This window comes from Colossoma macropomum, unplaced genomic scaffold, assembly GCF_904425465.1.
Source record: "Colossoma macropomum unplaced genomic scaffold, Colossoma_macropomum, whole genome shotgun sequence".
NCBI lineage: Eukaryota > Metazoa > Chordata > Actinopteri > Characiformes > Serrasalmidae > Colossoma > Colossoma macropomum.
In genome coordinates, this window is record NW_023494787.1 from 5,690,129 (window position 1) to 5,711,860 (window position 21,732).

Below are 21,732 nucleotides of genomic sequence, written 5' to 3' on the forward strand. Positions count from 1 at the left end.
CAAAAGTGAAAATTGGAGAAAATGGAGATGCATGTTTTTGTTTTTTTGGACACCAAAGGTGTTGTAGACTCTTCTGTTTATTGGACACAATAATTGTGATCATTTATTATCGTGCAGCCTTAATCCATCCATTTCTTCCCACTTGAGCCTTGTGTGATGTTCCTGATGGGTCTGCCCAGCTAGAGAAGTGAACTGTGTCCCTTTACTAAACGTTCAGCCCTAAAGCTTTCTTCAAAGTGTAGGTGGTTATCCTTCCCCAGAGGACCTCATTAAGAGTCTCTTCATCCGTCTCATGATGGTGTAGTCCCAAGAGCAGCTGCCATTGTTTCACTGATTTACAGCTAGATTTCTGTGAAAAAGCTGTTTATATGCATGAGGGCGGTTGGCCTATGTTTAGCCCTCTGTGTTCTTCTCTAGTTAACGCAGCAGTCAGCAGATCGCAGTTTTGTTTTTTCACATACACAAAAACAAACCGGCGATGATGCGGAGACGTCTTTTTGGGGGGCAGGTTGAAGTTGAGATGGAGCAAAATACAGGGTTTAGTTGCATAGCTATTCTTTTCAGAAGCTGAGAGGAAGGAATTAAGGCTGAATGCTCTAATTTTAACTATTTTTAAAATAATTACCAGTAGTCATGTGACACATTTGCATGACAGTACTACTCCCAGAGGAGACTGAGGTGGGTTACAAGAAGGGTAAACCTGTTATTCAGCCTCTCTAGAAATGCATGCGAAGCATTTCATCATCTCTTACATTTTCAAAAGCGTTTTAACAGACAATCCGGTCATCCTCTAGTCCTTCATCAGTGGTCACAGGACGCTGTTGGCTTTTGGTTGGTGGACAATTCTCAGTCCAGCAGCGACACTGAGGTGTTTAAAAAATCCAGCAGGACTGCTGTGTCTGATCAGCTCGCACCAGCGCAACACACACTAACACACCGCCACCACGTCAGTGTTCCTGCAGTGCTGAGAATGACCCACCACCCAAATAGTACCTGCTCTGTGAGGGTCCATGGGGGTCCTGACCACTGAAGAACAGGGTAAAAGGGGGCTAACAAAGTATGCAGAGAAACAGATGGACTACAGTCTGTAACTGTAGAACTACAAAGTGCACCTATATAGTAAGTGGAGCTGATAAAATGGATGTTATGCCTGATCAGTGTATATATGTATGTATAATATCTCCATGTTCGTTGGTTTTCAGGTTTTGACATAATTTGAAAATGCTTGTTGCTCTTTACATTGTGTCTGGTTCCACTGACTTACATTAAAAGTAAACCATGTTTTTTCCTTTTCCTGTAAAGTTACCATTTTGGAGATACGAGGTTTTGTTCCGACAACAGTGATATAATAATAAAATATTATATATATGTAAACGTCGTATACGGTGAATACTGAAGTTTATGTAGGTCATTCTCTGGCTCTGAAAGCATCAGCTGAACCCCAAAGGCTCGCTCCTTCATAATGACCAAATTATGTTAACGTTTCAGTCAAGAATGACATCCTTCTCTCTCTTTCTGCCTTCCAGCAGCTCGTGTTCCTGTAGTACTGTACTTCATGGCGTTCCTGCAGAGGGCTGGAGATTACTGCCACGCACAACATTTCCAAATTTGAACCAGGGAAGGATGCCCTGCGCTGATCTCTGGATGCTGTGAGGCGCTACTATCTGTGATCCCAGCGCAACCAACGTGCACTCTCAGCAGCTAATGGGGTGATTCTTTTGGTATTCCTTGCAAAAGGAAGCCATCATAGAGGCTTGTTCGGCCAAAGGGATAGGACTCAAGGACGCTGAGTGTCCTTGTCTTCTTTTATTTTGATTTTAAAATAAAAAAGGACTGAAATACGCACCAGCAAAGGCGGACCCTGGTGGGGAGCTGGAGAGTCCATTTCATCACTTGCAGTGCTTAAAGTTTCTCCTGAAGTTTGGACTTTCGGAAGAGGCAGTATGGCCCGGATGAACAGGCCGGCTCCTGTAGAGGTTCGCTACAAGAACATGAGATTCCTGATCACTCACAATCCCACCAACTCCACCCTCAGCAGCTTCATAGAGGTAACAGCTTTCACTTTGGCTTTATTGCTTTCAGCCCATTCTCCTTCTCTTCCCATAATCCCGTTCTGTCTCACTCTTCTCTTTCGGCTGGGGCTTGGGAGGTACACCACTGTAAAATTGAACACCAGGGTGATGATGCACCATGATATGGAAATTACTGTATCATGGATAGCCCAAAAATGCTGGCCATGGCCCTGGTCAGAGACCATTCTTTCATTTATTTAATTTTCAGGAAAAACAGCCAAGTTATTCATTTTTCTTGGTCCGGAAAAAAGGCAGAAAACGGAATATATTTAACAGAATTTTACTCAGAAGGTTCAGCAAGTAAATGTAACTTTATTTTTCAGCATTCAGTCTGTCCACTCTTTACTTTTATTACAGCATCCATTCGTTTCAGGAGGCTCACTTTCAGTTTTTCAAAGAAATCTGCAGACACCCCTCCAAAGTTCAGTCTTAGAAGTTGGTTTTACATTTTCTGCTTAATCCAAATCTCAGATTTAGTTGTCAACTACGTTTTTTTTTTTTAGAAGTGCACTATGTAAGATTCCTTTTGGTGTAGTTTTAAGAAAACAGAGTAAAACAAGCTGTATCAGGTTTAAAAATGTTTGGTTCATTCACTGTAAATGGGGTTTGTTCATGCAACAAGCCACAACTAGTAAGAATCCACAACTGCAACTGGTGCCGAAGCGTAAATGACGTAAATATTTTCCAAATTCCAGTGTCTGATGGTTGGAGGGATGTGTGTCCCGTACACTCTACAACGGAAAAAAAGCTACCGAGCAAGAAGCCAGTTTTAGCCTGTAGAAATTCAAATGTGAAATTTTTGCTGGGTCTGCAACAAAACTGACATTTTTACTATTTTGCACAATAAAAATATTTCTGATTTTGGTTGTTGAAAATGGATCTTATTTAAAAGTGAAGGGGCATCCCAGAATAATAAGCTGCTGTTACAAAAATGTTTACTTAAGCACTTTAAATGGTTTTATTTAAAGAAAATAAATACTGTGATATATATACCGAAACTGAAATTTTAATTATGCCTTGATCTAAATTTTTGCCCATACTGCCCACTACTGCTTACACAACTGTTGAGATTGTTGGTGCAGATTACTTTGATGTGAAATAATCTTCCTTTATTGCTCCTGTTTTTTATTATTATTATTATTATTATTATTATTTTAACAAACAGAGTGGAGGGGTGTCATCTTTTGTCGCTTTCTGGACAATATTATGATAAATCACTGACCTCTACTTTCACGCTCTTTCAGTGCCCTCATCTTTCATTCTGCTTTAAATTAATCTCCGTTTTCATGTGTGTACACACACACACACACACACACACACACACACACACACACACACACACACGCGTACATATACACATAAACACACGCAGAAATATCCTTTGGCAGCGCATGTCGACTCGGTTCACATGCTCTATCTTAAGAAAACCGTCAGAGCCCACTCGTTCTTATCTGCCTGAGAAAGAGTGCACATAACGCTGCATCCACAAAGCCCCCGTTGCCACGGAAACCCGTCCCTGGACTGCTGTCACATGGCAGAGAAGATGGAGGCAGCGTGCGTTTGGGCTTCTGCCCCTGCTGACACATGGGCAGCGCATGCGGTATCGGAAAGGAACCGTCTTCAGGCCTGATGGGCTTCCCTTTCTCAGCCTGAAGCATCTTTCTCTCCGAATTACGTTGTTATATTACAGTATGATGTGACGTGCGGATCTTTACCGAACGTCTTTAATATAAATGAGCGTGTTTCCTTTGTCAGTTTGCAGTGACTAACAGAATCCTAATCAGGCTTATTTATTGGGGAACAGTATCACATGTAAATATTAGTGACAGTGCTGGGTTCGGATTGAAGCCGAGGATCACTCTTTTTATCTCGCTGTTGTCAGGACTCATCAGCACTCAAACCTTTTAGGTGTTTAAACCACATTTGGGGCCAAAAGAGCTTCAATATCTGCTTTTAACAACAGTTTTGACTTGGAATGTTTAATGTTTGACCTAGAGATGCACCGATACCACTTTTTCTCTTCCGATACCTGATCCTTTAGTATCGGCCGATACTGAGTACCGATACCGATACTAACTCTATCTAACCTAACTCATATATAAGTCCTGATATTTCTACAGTTACATTGTTAAAATATTTTATTTTTGTATCTACGATAGGCATCACAAGTAACACACAGCATGGCTAGATGGCATTTACTGGTTGGATTATATTTATTAGATGCTTAAGAAAACTTGTTTAGTTACTGTATGTATTTAGTATTTACTATTATATAATTAGAAGTAAGAAGCATGTATAACAACTTAAGTTAATGTAAAATATCTTAATTGTCCAGAACAGTTTAAAACAGAGCTGAACAGTAAACAGAGAAACCTGGGGTGTTTACACAGCAGCACACAGCAGCTTCTCTGGCTCGAAAACGGAGCTAAAAGTTGTTTCACATCCAAACTGCTCGAGTCGTTTGGCTCATATGTGCGTCTTGTTCACTCGTGCTGCGTTTCTGAGCGTCAGTTCAGTAAAAAATCGTCGTTCTTCAGTGTTTTTTCTGGCTTGGCTGAAGCGATGGGCCATGAGACCCCGCTGCTAAGTGATACAGCTGACCGATGGACGCGCACCGCAGGTGGGGCTGCTGGAGGCACAGGCCCGGCTAGCGGCTGCTATGCTAAAGGCTAAATTAGGGGCTAAATGCTTGCATTATGCCGAGAGTCCGGCGGTTCTTTCGGCTCTCTTAATAACATTAACTTGGACTGTAAGTGACCACACAGTGGCAGGCGAGCGATTACTGAGAGAAGCAGCTCAGCGGCTCCGTTAGCATGTTTTTAATGCCAAAAACTGCCGTTACAGATTCTGCCATGAGCGTTTTTACCACTGCTTGTCAGAAATTGCTGCGCAGTATCGGTCATACTTAAACGCAGTATCGGCATCGATACTGATACAGTATCGTTATCAGGGCCGATACTGATACAGTATCGTTATCAGGGCCGATACTGATACAGTGTCGTTATCAGGGCCGATACTGATACAGTATCGTTATCGGGGCAGCACTAGTTTGACCTAATAGCTGTTAACTTGCAAATACATAAATGTTCAATGCTTTCGGTCAAAAATGTAATTTTTTGTCTGATAAACAGTTGATTTTTAAACAGGTGTTTGTTTTCGTTCCATTCTGGGTTTCCTGGAGTCAAGTTTGACTCTCGATTTCCGCTGCTGGGATAAATAGGCTTTAAGGGGAAGTCCACCAAATTTTCAAAATATCTGAATAATTCAAAGTTTCCGAATCGATATGTACTGAGATATATCTTTTACACCATATCTTTTCTGATATTTTTTTTGACAACACCAGTGTACGTGTAGAACATAGCCATGAGCCTTTACATTCGGATGTATGCATTTAAGTCTGATTTTCTCCTTTGCTCCTTTTCATTCTATCGTAGGACCTTAAGAAGTACGGAGCCACAACGGTGGTGCGCGTATGTGAGGTGACCTATGATAAAACCTCGCTGGAGAAGGCTGGCATCACTGTGGTGGTGAGTATGTGCTGTCACACTATTCACACCTCTCTCCACCAGAGAGAGATGGGAACAGAGAGTCCACAATGAGCTCTGCAACTGTTATCAAACAGGCACAGACCTCACGTACCCCGTGTTTTACGTACACGCGCTGTCTTTGTAATACAGGGCTGTTCTCCTTCAAGCTTCTACACGTGTTTCTTATTACTAACGTCAACGTTTCTCTGTTGCCATGGAAGCAGCATTGCCTGGTCCGTCCGTGTGGCCTCCACTTCAGCAGCCCCCTCCTCCGTCCCTTTTTTTTTCTTGTTCTTCTTTTCTCTGACTTTCTCACAGTGGGGCTGTGCAGAAAAGAGAGATTGAAGACAGGCTGTTGCACAAGTCCAGACTTTGCTGCCTTCTGTGAAGCTGAAGGACACATGGACGGTGCTGTAACGTACCACCGTCCCTCTTTCCTCTCCTTAGGATAGATGTAAAGCACCCAGTCAAAATCAGTATCTGTATATTTATTTAATACGTTTGGCCACAAATCTAAGTTACATAATTGACTACATTCGGGGGGAGGTGGAAAATCAGCCAAGACACGTTGGTGTCTGAAGATTGCTTCTTTAGATTTAGCCTTGGAGCTCTGAGGGTTTTCACTCCACCAAAGCAGGAGCTCACACGTTTGGTTGTTTTTCTCAAAGCTTGTCGGGTTGTTAAGTCATTTCTAATACACCAATCAGGCATAACATTATGCATTGTTTTGTCCAGTACGGGTTTGTGCACATGTGGCTGAGTCCCAAAGAACTGTTTGTTAGATATATTATGTACTGTTTAGGCACAGGAGCCTGTATTTCAGTTTCTACATAGTGCACTAAGTAGGGAGCAGGGAGCCATTTGAGATGCATCCCCAAAGTGGGAAAAGGGACATACTGGCTTGGTGCTAAATAAGACTGGAAATCGCTTCTTGTTTCTGCATTAAACACTGTTATATTCTGGTATGTTCATAATTACACCAATCAGGCATAACATGATGACCACCTCCTTGTTTCTACGCTCATTGTCCATTTGATCAGCTCCACTTACTATATAGGTGCACTTTGTAGTTCTACAGTTACAGACTGTAGTCCATCTGTTTCTCTGCATACTTTGTTAGCCCCCTTTTACCCTGTTCTTCAGTGGTCCGGACCCCCATGGACCCTCACAGAGCAGGTACTATTTGGGTGGTGGATCATTCTCAGCACTGCAGTAACACTGACGTGGTGGTGGTGGTGTGTTAGTGTGTGTTGTGCTGGTGCGAGTGGATCAGACACAGCAGTGCTGTATTAGCAGGAATGTTAGTTAGCAAATGCATAAAACAACCTCAAGCTAAATTTAAAAGCTGATGGAGGCTTAAGTTATTTGGTAAATGAGCGATTCATAATCCGAATAATAATTATTTGTTTCGTAAAAGACTCACAGCTAGTGATGCACCAGTACCACTTTTTCCCTTCAGAAACCAAAACCTGATCCTGAAATATCTGCTGATACTGAGTGCCTGATCCGGACCCTGTGAATGGCACTTATTGATTGGATAACTTCACATTTGAATGTTTTCAGAGCTGTGAAAATCTGCTGTGCTTTTTAGAATGGTAGACATTTAATAGCTTAATTAAGGGTGATGTATTAAAATCATTTGCTGGTCACTTGAAATGCTGCTCCGACAGGTTTTGCATATTTTTAGTGCTGCTTGTCTCAAGCGTGAAATAATCTCACCCTGCCGCCATGTTGGTTGCTTCAGTTAAGTTCCATCTGCCGGCATGCAAGCATCAGCAGTTGCTTCCTGTTATTGGCGTTCTCTGCAATGCAGTATTTAAGAGGCACTATCAGGGCTGATACAAATATGGTATCGGTGAAACTAAATAGCTAAATCTGTTCTAAAACTATAGCTAAATTGTTTGAAAATTACCCAGCAGTTACCATAATTAATACTAAATGCACAACAGTGCTGTGTGACGTCAACATCTTCAAAAAATCCATCCATCACAGTTTTTAAATCTCCATCTAAAGCTCCATTTTCAGTGACCCAAAACACTGTTTTTGTGCAGGCGGGAGGCCAAAACTTTAAAATATCTGTTTCCGTGGCGACGAGCAGGTCTAGGTGCATTAGCACACAACCAGTAAGTACAGTACTAGAATAAGTATAGCTTAGCTCTGCCGTTTACATGGAAACACGGCTCATTTCTTCAACCAGCGCCGTTTATTTTACTAAACCAAAACAGAGCTTGAAGAAGCAGATCACTGTTTTTAGCCTTTGACTACAGTTTTACTGCGGTTTACTCACCTTGCTGAGCTCTCGGCATTTTCTACCGCCAATGTGTTTCTCTGGATCCTCACACATGACAGTTGCGCTGCTGTCAAAGGTGAGTGCAGTTTTACACAGCTTACAGGAAATGGTCATTTTTGATGATGTAAAGGTGGGGTGTTCGGTATTTTATAGTATATAGTCTTACCTTTCGCAGCACTCGGAGTACATATTTAGAGAGAAAGGTCAACGGTGACCATGTTCTTGATGGTCACGTACTGCTACTCGCCAAGCACAGCTCAGCTAAGTTCAGTGGAGCAAGCTAATACTGCTTACATGTTGCCATTGGAAAGAAACATAAAATAAGAGGACCTCGGCAACGGCAGCATGCAGCTCTGCCAGGGCGTATACTGAAAACTGTAAGGTGATCTAAGGAGAGCTTTATTTAATTAAGGTAGAAAAATATCTTAAAGATGAACAGGCTTTACGGCGTTGCCCATTACCACCTTACAATTCATAGCATTTTCTGGGGAGACATTAAAATTTAAGCTACCAAAGATTTTGGTCAAAAATAGTTCTTTTGGTTTGCGGCCAAAAGAGAAAAACAGCAAGAAATTTTGATCAAATTGTAAGTAGATCTGTAGCAAAGAGTCAAAAAGACTTTACAAATGGTTTTGATGGTAATGAAAATGAGAACTTAAGCTGCTGTGTGTAAGACTGTTTTGTCAAAACTGAAATAATTGTCATTACTGAGTCAGGAGAACGGAAACGAGCTAAAATATGGTGAGTGTGTGCTGCTGTTAGCCGCAGTGTAAAGCCTGAAATCATTTAAGAATCAGAGTCGTCGAGTTGGGAGTTTTTTGGGTCCACGTCGTTACATATTAATGGCACAAAAAGGAGGTCCAGCTTGATGTTTAGGTCTCAAATGCAAAGTCAGCATTATACTGATGAAGATCTGATGATGACGGTAGATAATAAGATGTGTCCTTCATCAAATTTTGACCGAGTTCTCTTTAAATTCTCTTTCGTTCATCAGACTCATCCGCTCGGGGAACGGGGCCGAAGCACAACCCATGCTATGAAATGTTCTTCCACATATTGTGTGCAGTTACACATTTCCGCCAGAGAGGTCTCCAAATCCACCAAACTTACATAGTGCGGCTTTAATTAAAAGTGTTGTTTATTCCTTTTACTCTTTAATATTGAGTGGCAGCAGATCAGCAGTGAAAATGCCGACCCTGGGGAACTTTTTCACCGTTTATACAAGGAACACAGGAGATTTATGATCTGTCTTTATTGCCGGTTGTTAAGAGCTACAACAGCCAAGAACTCCATTACAGGTTTGATTTCACTTATAACATGTTGTGGAATGCACAGAACACAGCAGCACAGTTTGCTCTGTTTTATGTGTTTATTTTATGTAATATTTTTAGGTTTTATGTTTGTTTCTTGTTTTCCTCAAGTTGGGTTTCACTTTGGGCCAAGGGTTTTCGTTTTGGTGCATCACCCCCCCATAGCTACACCTCTGTGATATACTGTTGTCTATGAAAATGGACACAAGTATGTAGCATAGTAGCTGCCTTGAAATGTTGTGTTCACTGTAGAAAGGGGTCTTGAATTGGTTTTGTGTGGGGGTGGGGTTCTGTTTATTGTTGTATGTGTGAGACACGTGAGCATGTTTTCGGGGCACATTGTCATCTAGACTGTATGTGTACCTGTCTCCACTGAGAGCTAGCACTCCTGAGACAGGAGCAGTTCAGCACATCGGTTGCTGGTGAACGCAGCCCTCATGGGGACAATCAGCAGCGCTTGGTGCGTGCGTGTGTTTAGGGAGCAAATGTAGAGAGGATTGCGTCTGTTCTTTAGAGCTGAATACCTGTCTGATTTAATGAGCTGCTTGATCGCACTGTGCTTCATTCAGAGCCTTTAATAACCCTGATTATGTGCTTGCTTTCTTTGTTTTTCTGTATGAAAAGAGATCTCCCTATCTCTACTCCCTAATTCACAAAGTAGGGCACAGCCTACTTTGAGCGTTACATCACTGGAGCTTCCATTTTGCCGTTTCCACTCAGTGCATTGTTTTGTCCAGTACGGGTTTGTGCACATGTGGCTGAGTCCCAAAGAACTGTTTGTTAGATATATTATGTACTGTTTAGGCACAGGAGCCTGTATTTCAATTTCTACATAGTGCACTAAGTAGGGAGCAGGGAGCCATTTGAGATGCATCCCCAAAGTGGGAAAAGGGACATACTGGCTTGGTGCTAAATAAGACTGGAAATCGCTTCTTGTTTCTGCATTAAACACTGTTATATTCTGGTATGTTCATAATTACACCGATCAGGCATAACATTCTGACCACCTCCTTGTTTCTACGCTCATTGTCCATTTTATCAGCTCCACTTACTATATAGGTGCACTTTGTAGTTCTACAGTTACAGACTGTAGTCCATCTGTTTCTCTGATACTTTGTTAGCCCCCTTTTACCCTGTTCTTCAGTGGGCAGGGCCCCCATGGACCCTCACAGAGCAGGTACTATTTGGGTGGTGGGTCATTCTCAGCACTGCAGTAACACTGACATGGTGGTGGTGTGTTAGTGTGTGTTGTGCTGGTCTGAGTGGATCAGACACAGCAGTGCTGCTGGAGTTTTTGGTGAAATAATTATCTCCATTTTTGTTGTTTTTTAGTTTATAATTTTGAAAATACCTGTTAATCTTTACATTGTGTGTAAATTTCATGATGAATGGACCAAAAGAAACGGCCCAAAATGACTTGGGGAAAATTCTGGTTCCATTGACTTACATTGAAAATAAAGTAGGTTTTTTGCTTCTCCTGTAAAGTTACCATTTTGGAGATACGAGATTTTCTTCTGGCAACATCGATTTGTTTCTTGATTATTATTATTAACAATAACTTATGCTTTGATTAGAAAAAAATTCTATTTTATCATTTTTACCTTCACTGTTTTATAAAAGCAGTTAGCCACTTAAGGTCGTACGTTACAGTGATGTTATTACGAGTCAGGGGAGTTTAAGGTACTAAAGCTTATTGCTTAAGTAGCCCTATAGAAATACATGTTACAGTTCTCTGTACCTCTGAGTAGCTGTAGTCAGTTTCTGCATTGTATACATGTTTATGTATCAACCTCAGCAGACATGAAAATATTAGATATCATCTATTCCCCTATGTGCATCTATTTTTCTCCTTTTCTCCCAGCCTTCGTCCTGAAGAGGTGTCACTCTGACTCCTGCTGTTGCCGAATGCTGTGTCCTGAGGGCTTTGTGTGGGTGTGGTGTTGAACACTTGTGTTTTTTCTTTCACTCATCGGTGCAGTGATAGAAGCGCCGTGCTCAGGCTTTTGGCCTGTAACTGGAATGCCTGCTTATCTGTTTCTGTCCTGTGAGTAAGCCCTGTAATCAGAGCTGTGCCTCTGCCCAGGCTTTCTGTGTCATATCTCTGCGTGCCTACGTGGACGTGCTGCTCTGTGTGTCAGTCCACACCTGCCACGTTGTCTGTGGCAGCTGGGCTACATCAAAGCCCCCACGTGCTGTTCTGATGGAAGTGAGCAGAATAGATGGCCCAGTTTTCCCCAGGCTGTTGTGAAGTGACCCCTCTCCTCGTCTTTAGGTCACAGAAGCACACGGGCACACCCCCAAACACAGGCAGTACACACTGTCGTCTAGGCCTGTGTTATTAAACATCAAATAAACAGACGTTACTCACTGCTGCCCTCTAAAGGTGTTGTTAACAAACATCAAATAAACAAACATTACTCACTGTCGCCCTCTAAAGGTGTTATTAAACATCAAATAAACAGACGTTACTCACCGTCGCCCTCTAAAGGTGTTATTAAACATCAAATAAACAGACGTTACTCACCGTCGCCCTCTAAAGGTGTAAACATCAAATAAACAGACGTTACTCACTGTCGCCCTCTAAAGGTGTTATTAACAAACATCAAATAAACAGACGTTACTCACTGTCGCCCTCTAAAGGTGTTATTAAACATCAAATAAACAGACGTTACTCACCGTCGCCCTCTAAAGGTGTTATTAAACATCAAATAAACAGACGTTACTCACCGTCGCCCTCTAAAGGTGTTATTAAACATCAAATAAACAGACGTTACTCACTGTCGCCCTCTAAAGGTGTTATTAACAAACATCAAATAAACAGACATTACTCACTGTCGCCCTCTAAAGGTGTTATTAACAAACATCAAATAAACAGACGTTACTCACCGTCGCCCTCTAAGGGTGTTATTAACAAACATCAAATAAACAGACGTTACTCACTGTCGCCCTCTAAAGGTGTTATTAACAAACATCAAATAAACAGACATTACTCACCGTTGCCCTCTAAAGGTGTAAACATCAAATAAACAAAAATGACTCACCGACGCCCTCTAAAGGTGTAAACATCAAATAAACATTACTCACTGTCGCCCTCTAAAGGTGTAAACAAACATCAAATAAACAAACAGCATATAATCATTACTTACCGTTGCCCTCTAAAGGAGTTAACAAACGTCAAATAAACAAACATTACTTGTAATTGTCCTCTAAAGGTGTAAACAAACATCAAATAAACAAACGTTACCTGCTGCTGTCCTCTAAAGGTGTTATTAAACATCAGATAAACATTACTGTCGACCTCTAAAGGTGTAAACGAACATCAAATAAACAAGTCACTCACTGCTGCCCTCTAAAGTCATTATTTACAAACATCAAATAAACCGATGTTACTCGCTGTCGCCCTCTAAAGGTGTTAACAGTTGATATGGTTATTAATGTTTTCGATTTCATTGTACATCCCTTGTGTTGATGTTCAAATTTGTTGATTTTCAAAATGAAAAATCTGTTTTCCCACCTAAAACGTGTGAAGCATATCACCACAGTTACCCCTAAGCTGACCACAGTGTCCCTCCACAGGACTGGCAGTTTGATGACGGCGCTCCTCCCCCGTCTAAGGTGGTGGACGACTGGCTGAGCCTGCTGAGAAGACGCTTCATGGAAGAGCCCGGCTGCTGCGTGGCGGTGCACTGCGTGGCCGGCCTCGGGAGGTCAGTCAGCGTGGTTTAGTTTGTTTGTGGTTTATTGGATATTATTTCATCCTTTTATGTAAGGAAGGAGTGCAAATCCTTCAGTTAAGATTCTTTATGAAACAGTTCAGTTCATCATGATTTCACCACAGTTTAATTCAGATATTTTTACTTTAGAAAAAAAGTTCAACAGTTTTATTTTGGCCAAACAATAAGTGCATAATAATGGAATATTATGGTAGTGCTTTGCTTGAACCCTACTAGATAACACTGACATTACCATGCCATAAGCTTGTCATGGCAGGGCTCATACGCAATCTGAGTATGAGCTTTGTTCAGTAATATAACAGTGTCATGCTCCCATTACTGGTAATTGTCATGACAGAGGCCATAGTTTATTATTGTTTTATGTCATGACAGCTTATGTCATGCTAATGTTTTGCTGTGTACTCTAGTAGCCATCCTGACATCAAACATAACATCTGTCATCACAATTGCTAGTGTTGGTAACATGACTCTGCTGTATTACTGAGAAAAAATCAATGCTTAAGTGCAAATACCAGCATAATTATACACGACTCATTGGGCTAAACCGCCAGATGACTCTTACTTTCAATGTAACACTTTTGGATTTGATTTTTGTTTTTATCTAGGCAACAGATAAAGAATTAAAACCACACAAATGTCACAAGTGGAGTTCAGGAGGAAAGAAAATAAAATGCAAGGAAAATGTAAGATAGCGTTAATATGAAGAGGACATAACTTAAGCAATCACTAAAAATAAAAACAGAAGAGAGCTGTAAGGTCTAGTTCAGATAAATCCACAGAAATGGAGCTACAGAAGATGCTGGCTACCTGCCAGTATGGCTTGGCCGTGCTGACCGTGTGAATATCGATATGTGAGATGTGCTTTAGAGGGCTCTGGGTTCATACATATACACCTGCCTGGTGCCCCATAAGCAACGGCCTCCCTTCTGCTGCGCCTGGAAGCTTAAGCTGTAGAGGAATGTGAACTGTGTGCACTATAGAACATAAACCTCTTTTCTCCCAGGAGGCTGATTTTCTCTAGTGACCGTGGCCAATGTAGATGAGTCTCCTTGGCCTCGTACCATGTGTCCCAGCAGGCAGTGGGAGATGCCCATTTGAAGCCCTGACAGTGCACCGAAAGCTGGGCCAAAGTCAGCAGCTCCCACAGCGCAGTTGCTCAGCTGTGATGCTGCTGCAGTGTTATTAGAGGCACTGGGGTGAGGGCCGAAGACAAAACAGGAAGTAGCTTTTTTATGAGCGTTTGTGTTTACTGTCCCTCTCCAGCGCGCGCTTTCCATGACCTTCGACGCGAGGCTAAGGTCTGGCCCGCATCCGGGGTGGGTTTAAGGGGCTTTCTCTGAATCTGGTCTTCCCCATGGTTTTGTTCTTTATCGCCCTGTCTGACGACATCAAATCCTGTCGCCTCCAGCGCTGGAGTGGGGGACCAGGAGTTACATGATGCAGACCACCCCACCCAAAATCTACACAGACGCACACAGACACACACAGACATAGCATTTCCTCAGCTCAGTAATAACTTCATTTCTTACACTATTATAATAATAATAATAATAATAATAATTAATATTAGTATCATTGTGTAATTACGCTACATTGAGAACCAAGGTGGATCACTAGTGATAAAATAAAAACTGGTGAAATCTTGCATGAGACATAATCATAACAGTCAAGTTAAGGTCAGCATTTCTCACTTCCCAGCTGCTCAGATATGTCCTCATCCTCCTTAAGTTTCTTCTTCATTCTTGTCTTCTCAATGCCACCTAGAGGTGGACCATATAATAACAATAATAACAAATAATATTACAATACTGAAAGTTTTTTTTTTTTACGATATATGATATGAAGTAGACCCACATTAAAAAAAAATCACCATGGATACAATAACGTCACATGCTGTGCTGCACTAAATCCAATAAAGCAGGATTAATTATGCTCTTTGTGATCATGCAGTTTTTAAATACTGATATAATCTATGCTCTGAAAAGCATTGTGATATGACATAATTATAAGTCATTTCCCAGCTGTAGTGCCAGCTTGTTTTTTTGCAGTTCTTGTTCCAGATTCTGAATTTGATACGCTGATCTCTCGAGACTTCAAATTTCCGTTCCACCTTTTAGCGTAGCAGTTACATGCTAACACTTGTACAGGCGAGTACTGGCTCTGTGTGATGTCTTTAATGCTTGGTTGTGAATTTCCAGTATGTAGATTGGCTGAGCAGCTCCACAGTGCAGATGCTGTGTATGAACAGTCATCGTATGTGAGCTGTAGCAGTCAATGCTGCGTCACTCATGTCACGTAGAGGTTGTCAGTGTAGGGAAAAATGGACTGTGTGGTTCGTGGGATGGAGTGATTTCAGAGCAAGAGACAACACTGACGCTCCAACTTTCTGAAAAGCTGGCTCTTTTACTGCCCTGTTGTGGCTCCACAGCAGAATTAGGTTTGTAGGTAATAATAAAATAATCCTCCTTTACAGTAAAATAAAGCTCTGCTGATCGTTCAACACAGTTTAACAATAAATGGTCTTAAACTCTGGAGTTAATGTAGAACTGCTAATTCACCCTTTAACCCTGAAGATTAGCGCAGACTGCTGGTCACCATAGCAACGCAGGTAACAATCTCGCCTAGCTAGCAGCTAACGAAACAGCAAAGAGAAAGATTTAAGACGAACATCGATAATTTGGAGATGAATGGACCGATTTGTGTTTATATTAACTCCAGCTGGTTTCCTGATACGTTTAATCTGCAACGAGAAACTGACAAACACTAAAAAGTCGTGAGGCTGAAGTCAGATTCTTGTTCGCCAGCTTCTCATTCGAATTTTCCCGTTCCACTTTAAATGGTGCAGCACTTACATTCTAGCGCCTCAGGCATCATTTAAGGTGGAATGGGAAAATTCGAACAAGAAGCTGGTGAATGAGGAGCGACTTCAGCCTCGTAAAAAGACGAACGTTAAGAGAAATTTCACAAGAAACTATTCCGCTTTTGTGGAAACGTTTCCTGCCGGAGATACGAGAAAAGCAGCTATAGCTGAGCTAAAACTTAAAGCAGAGTAAGTCTACGTTTTATATTATATCATTTTTATCCTATACTAGGACATTAGCACATACTGAGTCATATTTACAGCCAAGATGGTAAAATGGACATGAAATGATGTGGCTCACCAGGTGGTTTGATTTTTGTTAAAAGGACAAAATGGTTTTTTCTAACATTTGGGTTGCCGACCGCTGGACTAGACTTGGTTACAGTCAGCAAAGCTCACAGTAACCAGCCCAAAGCCTACCAGCCCACTGGGAATTCTACCCTTTCCAGTACTGGTTTCCTCTAAGTTAATCTGGGCAACACTGATGGCATCAGGTGTTGTTTCTGGCCATGTATTGACTCCTCTTAAAATGTAGTCTTTTGGACCTTTTTTCAAAGCAAAATTCATTATTTATAGTTCCTTGTCATTTTAAGCACTATCCATTGTGTCATATCATTCAAAAGACAAAAATCCTGTTTGTCTATAATCTCTAATCGAAGGGTAGTGACACTTGTCCGCCGTTTGGTTACATCATTGGCAAAAGTCATATGACCAGTAATTTTCTACCGTGGTTTTTTTCTCCACCTCCCTCCACCTCCACCTGTTATCAAGCGAAACCACCCATCCTCACGTCCATTCCCGGCTGCACTTACCAGCTCAAATAAATGTCAGTCATATGCAAAAGTCTGAACACCCCTGGTCAAATGACACGCTTTGTTGATTTTTCTAACTGAAAATAAGTTAACACATCGTCTACAGAGCTGTTAAACTCAGATAAACAGTAATTGTGGGTTAAAGTGTGCAGAAGTGTCTCTGTAGAGGATGTGTTCACTTATTTTCACTTAAAATCAACTAAACAGGTCAGTTGACCGAGGTGCCCAAAACTTTTGCACATACGTCTGTTACATTAGCCTCGTATCCCTTCTCCAAAACCCAAGAAGCAAGCGTTTAACGCCAAACATGTCTTGGGTAATCCGCTATATTCAGTGAACATTCCGGTAAGTCTTAAGTTCACACAATTCACCCCCTTTACAGCTTTCCAGGCTCATAAACTTCTCTTGCTTTCAAATCCCTGAAAGTATCAACAGAAATAGCAAAGAACATGGTTTCCACCAAGTGCTAGACGTTTCGCTCCAAGCGTGTTTATATATGGAGCGAAGGCAGCGCCTGTATTTAGAGATCTTTATAGGTAATGCGTTTGTGCTTTTCTGTTGGCACGGATACGCAGACACATCCGAAACAAAAGACAGATCTGCTGTTAAGGAGGGAGTGACGCGAGGGTGGGCGGAGGACTAGCCGTACTCTTCTCGTCTGCGGGGCGGTAAAATCCCGTCTCTGACGTACTTCTTTTCCTCCCGCAGGGAATCGGCCTCGACTCTTGAAAGAGCGCCAATGTTTTCTTGGCTCGGCTTTATTTTCATCCAATTCAGACGGCAAACACTTTCTTCAGCACTTGAGAAGGGCGCGGGGGCCTTACTGCGTGATGAACTGTATATGTTAGACAGGGAAGTTTGGTTAGTGGGGGAAAATTACTGTTTTGAAATCTTCTCAGAAGCCCAACCTCACTGCAATTCTTAGAAAGCTGTCCCTTGTCTCCATCTTAAGAGCATTGGAAAGCTAAACATATGATTTAATGTCCTCTCTGTGACCCCTTAGCTCCACTTCGTGTAGAAGGATGAGGGACGTAAGGTCCTGTTACTTAATCAGCAATGTTTTAAAGCTACAGCCATGTACTTGTACTTCTCCCAAGCACCAGTCCTGTGAATCAGGTCATTTATTTGATACCACATAATGTGTGTTGTGTATTTGGGATGTGCATTTCAGTCAAATTTGACGTTTTAAGACATTTAAGGCATCATTAGTATTTATGTAACACCACCACCCTCCCAAACAAAGGAATCTTAAAGGTACACGCTACTGCCAACCGGACGCTTTCGGAGATAGTGACCATAGACCAGGGGTCGGCAACCCAAATGTTAAGAAGAGCCATTTTGTCCTTTCAACAAAAATCAAACCAACTTGGGAGCCACAACACTTTTACGTCCATTTTACTGAAGATACATTTTACCATTTTGGCTGTAAATATGTCTCAGTATGTCTTAGTATAGACTAAAAATATAAAGACTCACTTTGCTCTGCTTTAAGCTTTAGCTCAGCTATAGCCAATTTTCTCACTTCTCTGGCAGGAGACTTTTCTGCAAAAGTAGAATATTTTCTCTCAACGTTCTACTTTTTATGAGGCTGAAGTCGCTCCTCATTCACCAGCTTCTTGTTCGAATTTTCCCGTTCCACCTTAAATGGTGCCTGAGGTGAGAATGTAACCGCTGCACCACTTTAAGGTGGAATGGGAGAATTCAAATGAGAGGCTGGCTGTCAAGAAGCTGCCCTCATCTGGACTTTTTAGTGTTTGACAGCTTCTTGTTGCAGATTAAACGTAGCAGGAAACCAGCTGGAGTGATTATAAATGCAGATAAGTCAGCTCATCTCCGAATTATCGATGTTCGTCTTAAATCTCTCTCTTTGCCGTTTTGTTAGCTTCAAGCTAGGTGAGATTGTCTGCGTTGCTGTGGTGACCAGCTGCGCGCCAACCTTCAGAGTCAAAAGTTAGTGAATTAGCGGTTGTAGGCTACATTAACACCAGCATTTAAGATCATTTATTGTTAAACTGTGTTGAACGATCAGCAGAGCTTTATTTTACTGTAAAGGAGGATTATTTTATTTAAATTTTATCTAATCTAATTCTGCTGTGGAGCCACAACAGGGCAGTAATGTCGTAGACAGTGACATCACTCAGCATCTCGGTTATTGTACTGTATTAAACCCAGACCACAAATCCATAGTAGGTGACATGGCTTGAAATTGACACCAAGAAATGTATCCATCTAACGTCTAAAGTCAAGATAAACAGACAGATGTCTGTTTTCACCTCAGTTAGTAATACTAGCTCAGTCTCATTGTATTTCCTCTCGTACCTTCTGTCGAGCTCGTGAAGAGTTTAACTAATACCAAATGTGATAAATTCACTAAATGATGTTGAACGTTTTAATAGGGTGTAAAAAGATCTTGAGGTTGTTTATCTGAGCTTTTCTGTGATGCTTCCTATGTGCTACTGCTGCACTCTGTACTTTGTTACCCGGCGCCAGAGACCCTCTGTCAGCACAACGCAGGGCTTCTCGTTCGGTGTGCTTGTAGCCTTTAGCCAGCTGCGGTGGTCTTTCTATGCTTCTTTCTTTGGCTCTTCACTGCCCTCTGGTGAAGTATAGAGTCCAGATATCTCATTGTTCTTATGAGAATGTAAAATGTTAGAGAGAAGCTCATTTGCCAATCAAAAATAGCTCAGTCTTCTCCATGTATTTGAAAATTTTGACTTATCCCTAATGTGTAGACAAATCACTCTCACTTTCCCTCTTCCTCATTCGTTCACTCAAGCATAGCTGTCGGTTTGTCCTCGACTCAATTGATATGAAAATTTTGTGACTGACTTTGAGGGTCCTGTTAAAAAAAAATAGACTTAATCACATTGATTTAGTGTCTTTTAAATGCTTAGTATAAACACAACTAGACTCAAAATATACATACATATAGGACCACAGTATGCAACCTAATAGAAAGCTAAATAAAGAATATATATTTTGTAAATACACTGATTTAGGCATAACATTCTGACCACCTCCTTGTTTCTACGCTCATTGTCCATTTTATCAGCTCCACTTACTGTATAGGTGCACTTTGTAGTTCTACAGTTACAGACTGTGGTCCATCTGTTTCTCTGCATACTTTGTTAGCCCCCTTTTACCCTGTTCTTCAGTGGTCAGGACCCCCATGGACCCTCACAGAGCAGGTACTATTTGGGTGGTGGGTCATTCTCAGCACTGCAGTAACACTGACGTGGTGGTGGTGTGTTAGTGTGTGTTGCGCCGATCTGAGTGGATCGGATACAGCAGTGCTGCTGGAGTTTTTAAACACCTCAGTGTCACTGCTGGACTGAGAATAGTCCACCAACCAAAAATATCCAGCCAACAGCGTCCTGAGGGCAGCATCCTGGGACCACTGATAAAGGACTAGAGGGTGACCAACACAAACTGTGCAGCAGCAGATGAGCTATCGTCTCTGACTTTACATCTACAAGGTGGACCAACAAGGTAACAGAGTGGACAGTGGACAGTAAGTGGACACAGTGTTTAAAAACTCCAGCAGCACTGCTGTGTCTGATCCACACAACACACACTAACACACCACCACCACGTCAGTGTTACTGCAATGCTGAGAATGATCCACCACCCAAATAGTACCTGCTCTGTGAGGGTCCATGGGGGTCCTGACCACTGAAGAACAGGGTAAAAGGGGGCTAACAAAGTATGCAGAGAAACAGATGGACTACAGTCTGTAACTGTAGAACTACAAAGTGCTCCTATAAAGTAAGTGGAGCTGATAAAATGGACAATGAGTGTAGAAACAAGGAGGTGGTCAGAATGTTATGCCTGATTGGTGTATATTATAATATATATATGCCTAAATAAAGAAGACAAAAGCATTGTTTACATTTTTTGCCATTAGTATGAGTCTGAGAGTGTATGATTAAATATGAGTCAGTAAAATCTGATCCTTGGCAAAATAGCTAACTTACAAGCTCACCAACATCACGGTCAAATTTAGAAGCTGTAATAAAGGTAAGAGGTGGACGCACAGGTGACTAGAAATGGAATAAATAAAGGGTGGTCTCTGACTTGCGCACAGTACTGTATGTTGGTCAGCAAACTGGACGTGTTGAGAGAGAGTTCAGAGTGTGTGCTTTTCCCCCTACAGGGCTCCGGTGTTGGTGGCTTTGGCTCTGATTGAGAGTGGGATGAAGTATGAAGACGCCATCCAGTTCATCAGACAGTACGTGCTGCTCCTTCTCTCCATTGTCTCACGCAGGCAGCACTCGAGGCCTGGTTGTAACCGCACCTCACATGTTTACACTCAAATCAGCATCAGGTGGATTTAAATGCACTCTCAGTTGGATCATGTCTCTTTTCAGTTGCAGAGCTAGGTGACCCTGTGCTGTCCAGTGGTACATGAGACTAAAATTAGATCAGGGGCACCCTGTTGAGCAGTCTGGATGCATGTAGTGGAAAAAGAAGCCTTTGTTTTGGCTCCTTTTAAACACAGATTTTCAAAAATTCCACTTTTCTGTTTATCCAGCCTGTGAGGCAGCCTCATACAGCCCATCACATACTGACAATTTATCCTTCAATCCAGCCAAATCTTTCCTCCACCACAGCTAAATGTTTCCATCTGACGGGTAGATTTGCTTCACTCACCAAACACCCTGACGGGTTATCTAACATGAACTATATAAAATTAGCGAATTATGATTTTAAAAGGAAAAAAACAGCAAGAGGAACCGTTCAGACCTACACTGAGTGGTATGGCTGTATGTAAGGTATAACTAACTTTACTCATGTTCTCCAGGATCGCCAGGTCTTTCACAATAAGAGTCCCATATAAGTACCGTTAAATCTAAGTTTACTTAAAATACACAATGTAGTTATACTTCTACTACTAATAATGCTTTATGGTTACAGGCAAGCTGCTAATAAGCATCGACTGAAATGCACTCAAGGGCTTTAACATAAACTTTATTAATAATTCTTCTTTTCCTTCTTTATTGTCTGTTAAACTCTTTTATTATTATTATTATTATTATCATTATTTATAGTTTTTTTAGTTTTCAGTATTTTTAGTAGTAGTAGTTCTGTTTACAGACAAGTTGCTAATAAGCATAGACTAAAATGCAC

At 41.5% G+C, this 21,732-nt stretch overlaps 1 protein-coding gene across 5 annotated transcripts in view; it reads left to right on the forward strand.

Moving 5' to 3' along the window:
• ptp4a3a (protein tyrosine phosphatase 4A3a) overlaps positions 1 to 21,732 on the forward strand; it is a 45,754-nt gene that overhangs the window by 22,329 nt on the left and 1,693 nt on the right. For 3 of the 5 annotated variants that reach the window (XM_036565951.1, XM_036565953.1, XM_036565954.1), the window contains exons 2-5: positions 1,527 to 2,048; positions 5,507 to 5,599; positions 12,776 to 12,906; positions 20,759 to 20,833. In XM_036565951.1, coding sequence (XP_036421844.1) covers positions 1,944 to 2,048; positions 5,507 to 5,599; positions 12,776 to 12,906; positions 20,759 to 20,833 — 404 coding nt within the window. In that variant the 5' untranslated portion in view covers positions 1,527 to 1,943. The remainder of the gene's footprint in view (positions 1 to 1,526; positions 2,049 to 5,506; positions 5,600 to 12,775; positions 12,907 to 20,758; positions 20,834 to 21,732) is intronic. The other 2 variants (XM_036565952.1, XM_036565955.1) reach the window with 1 other exon arrangement.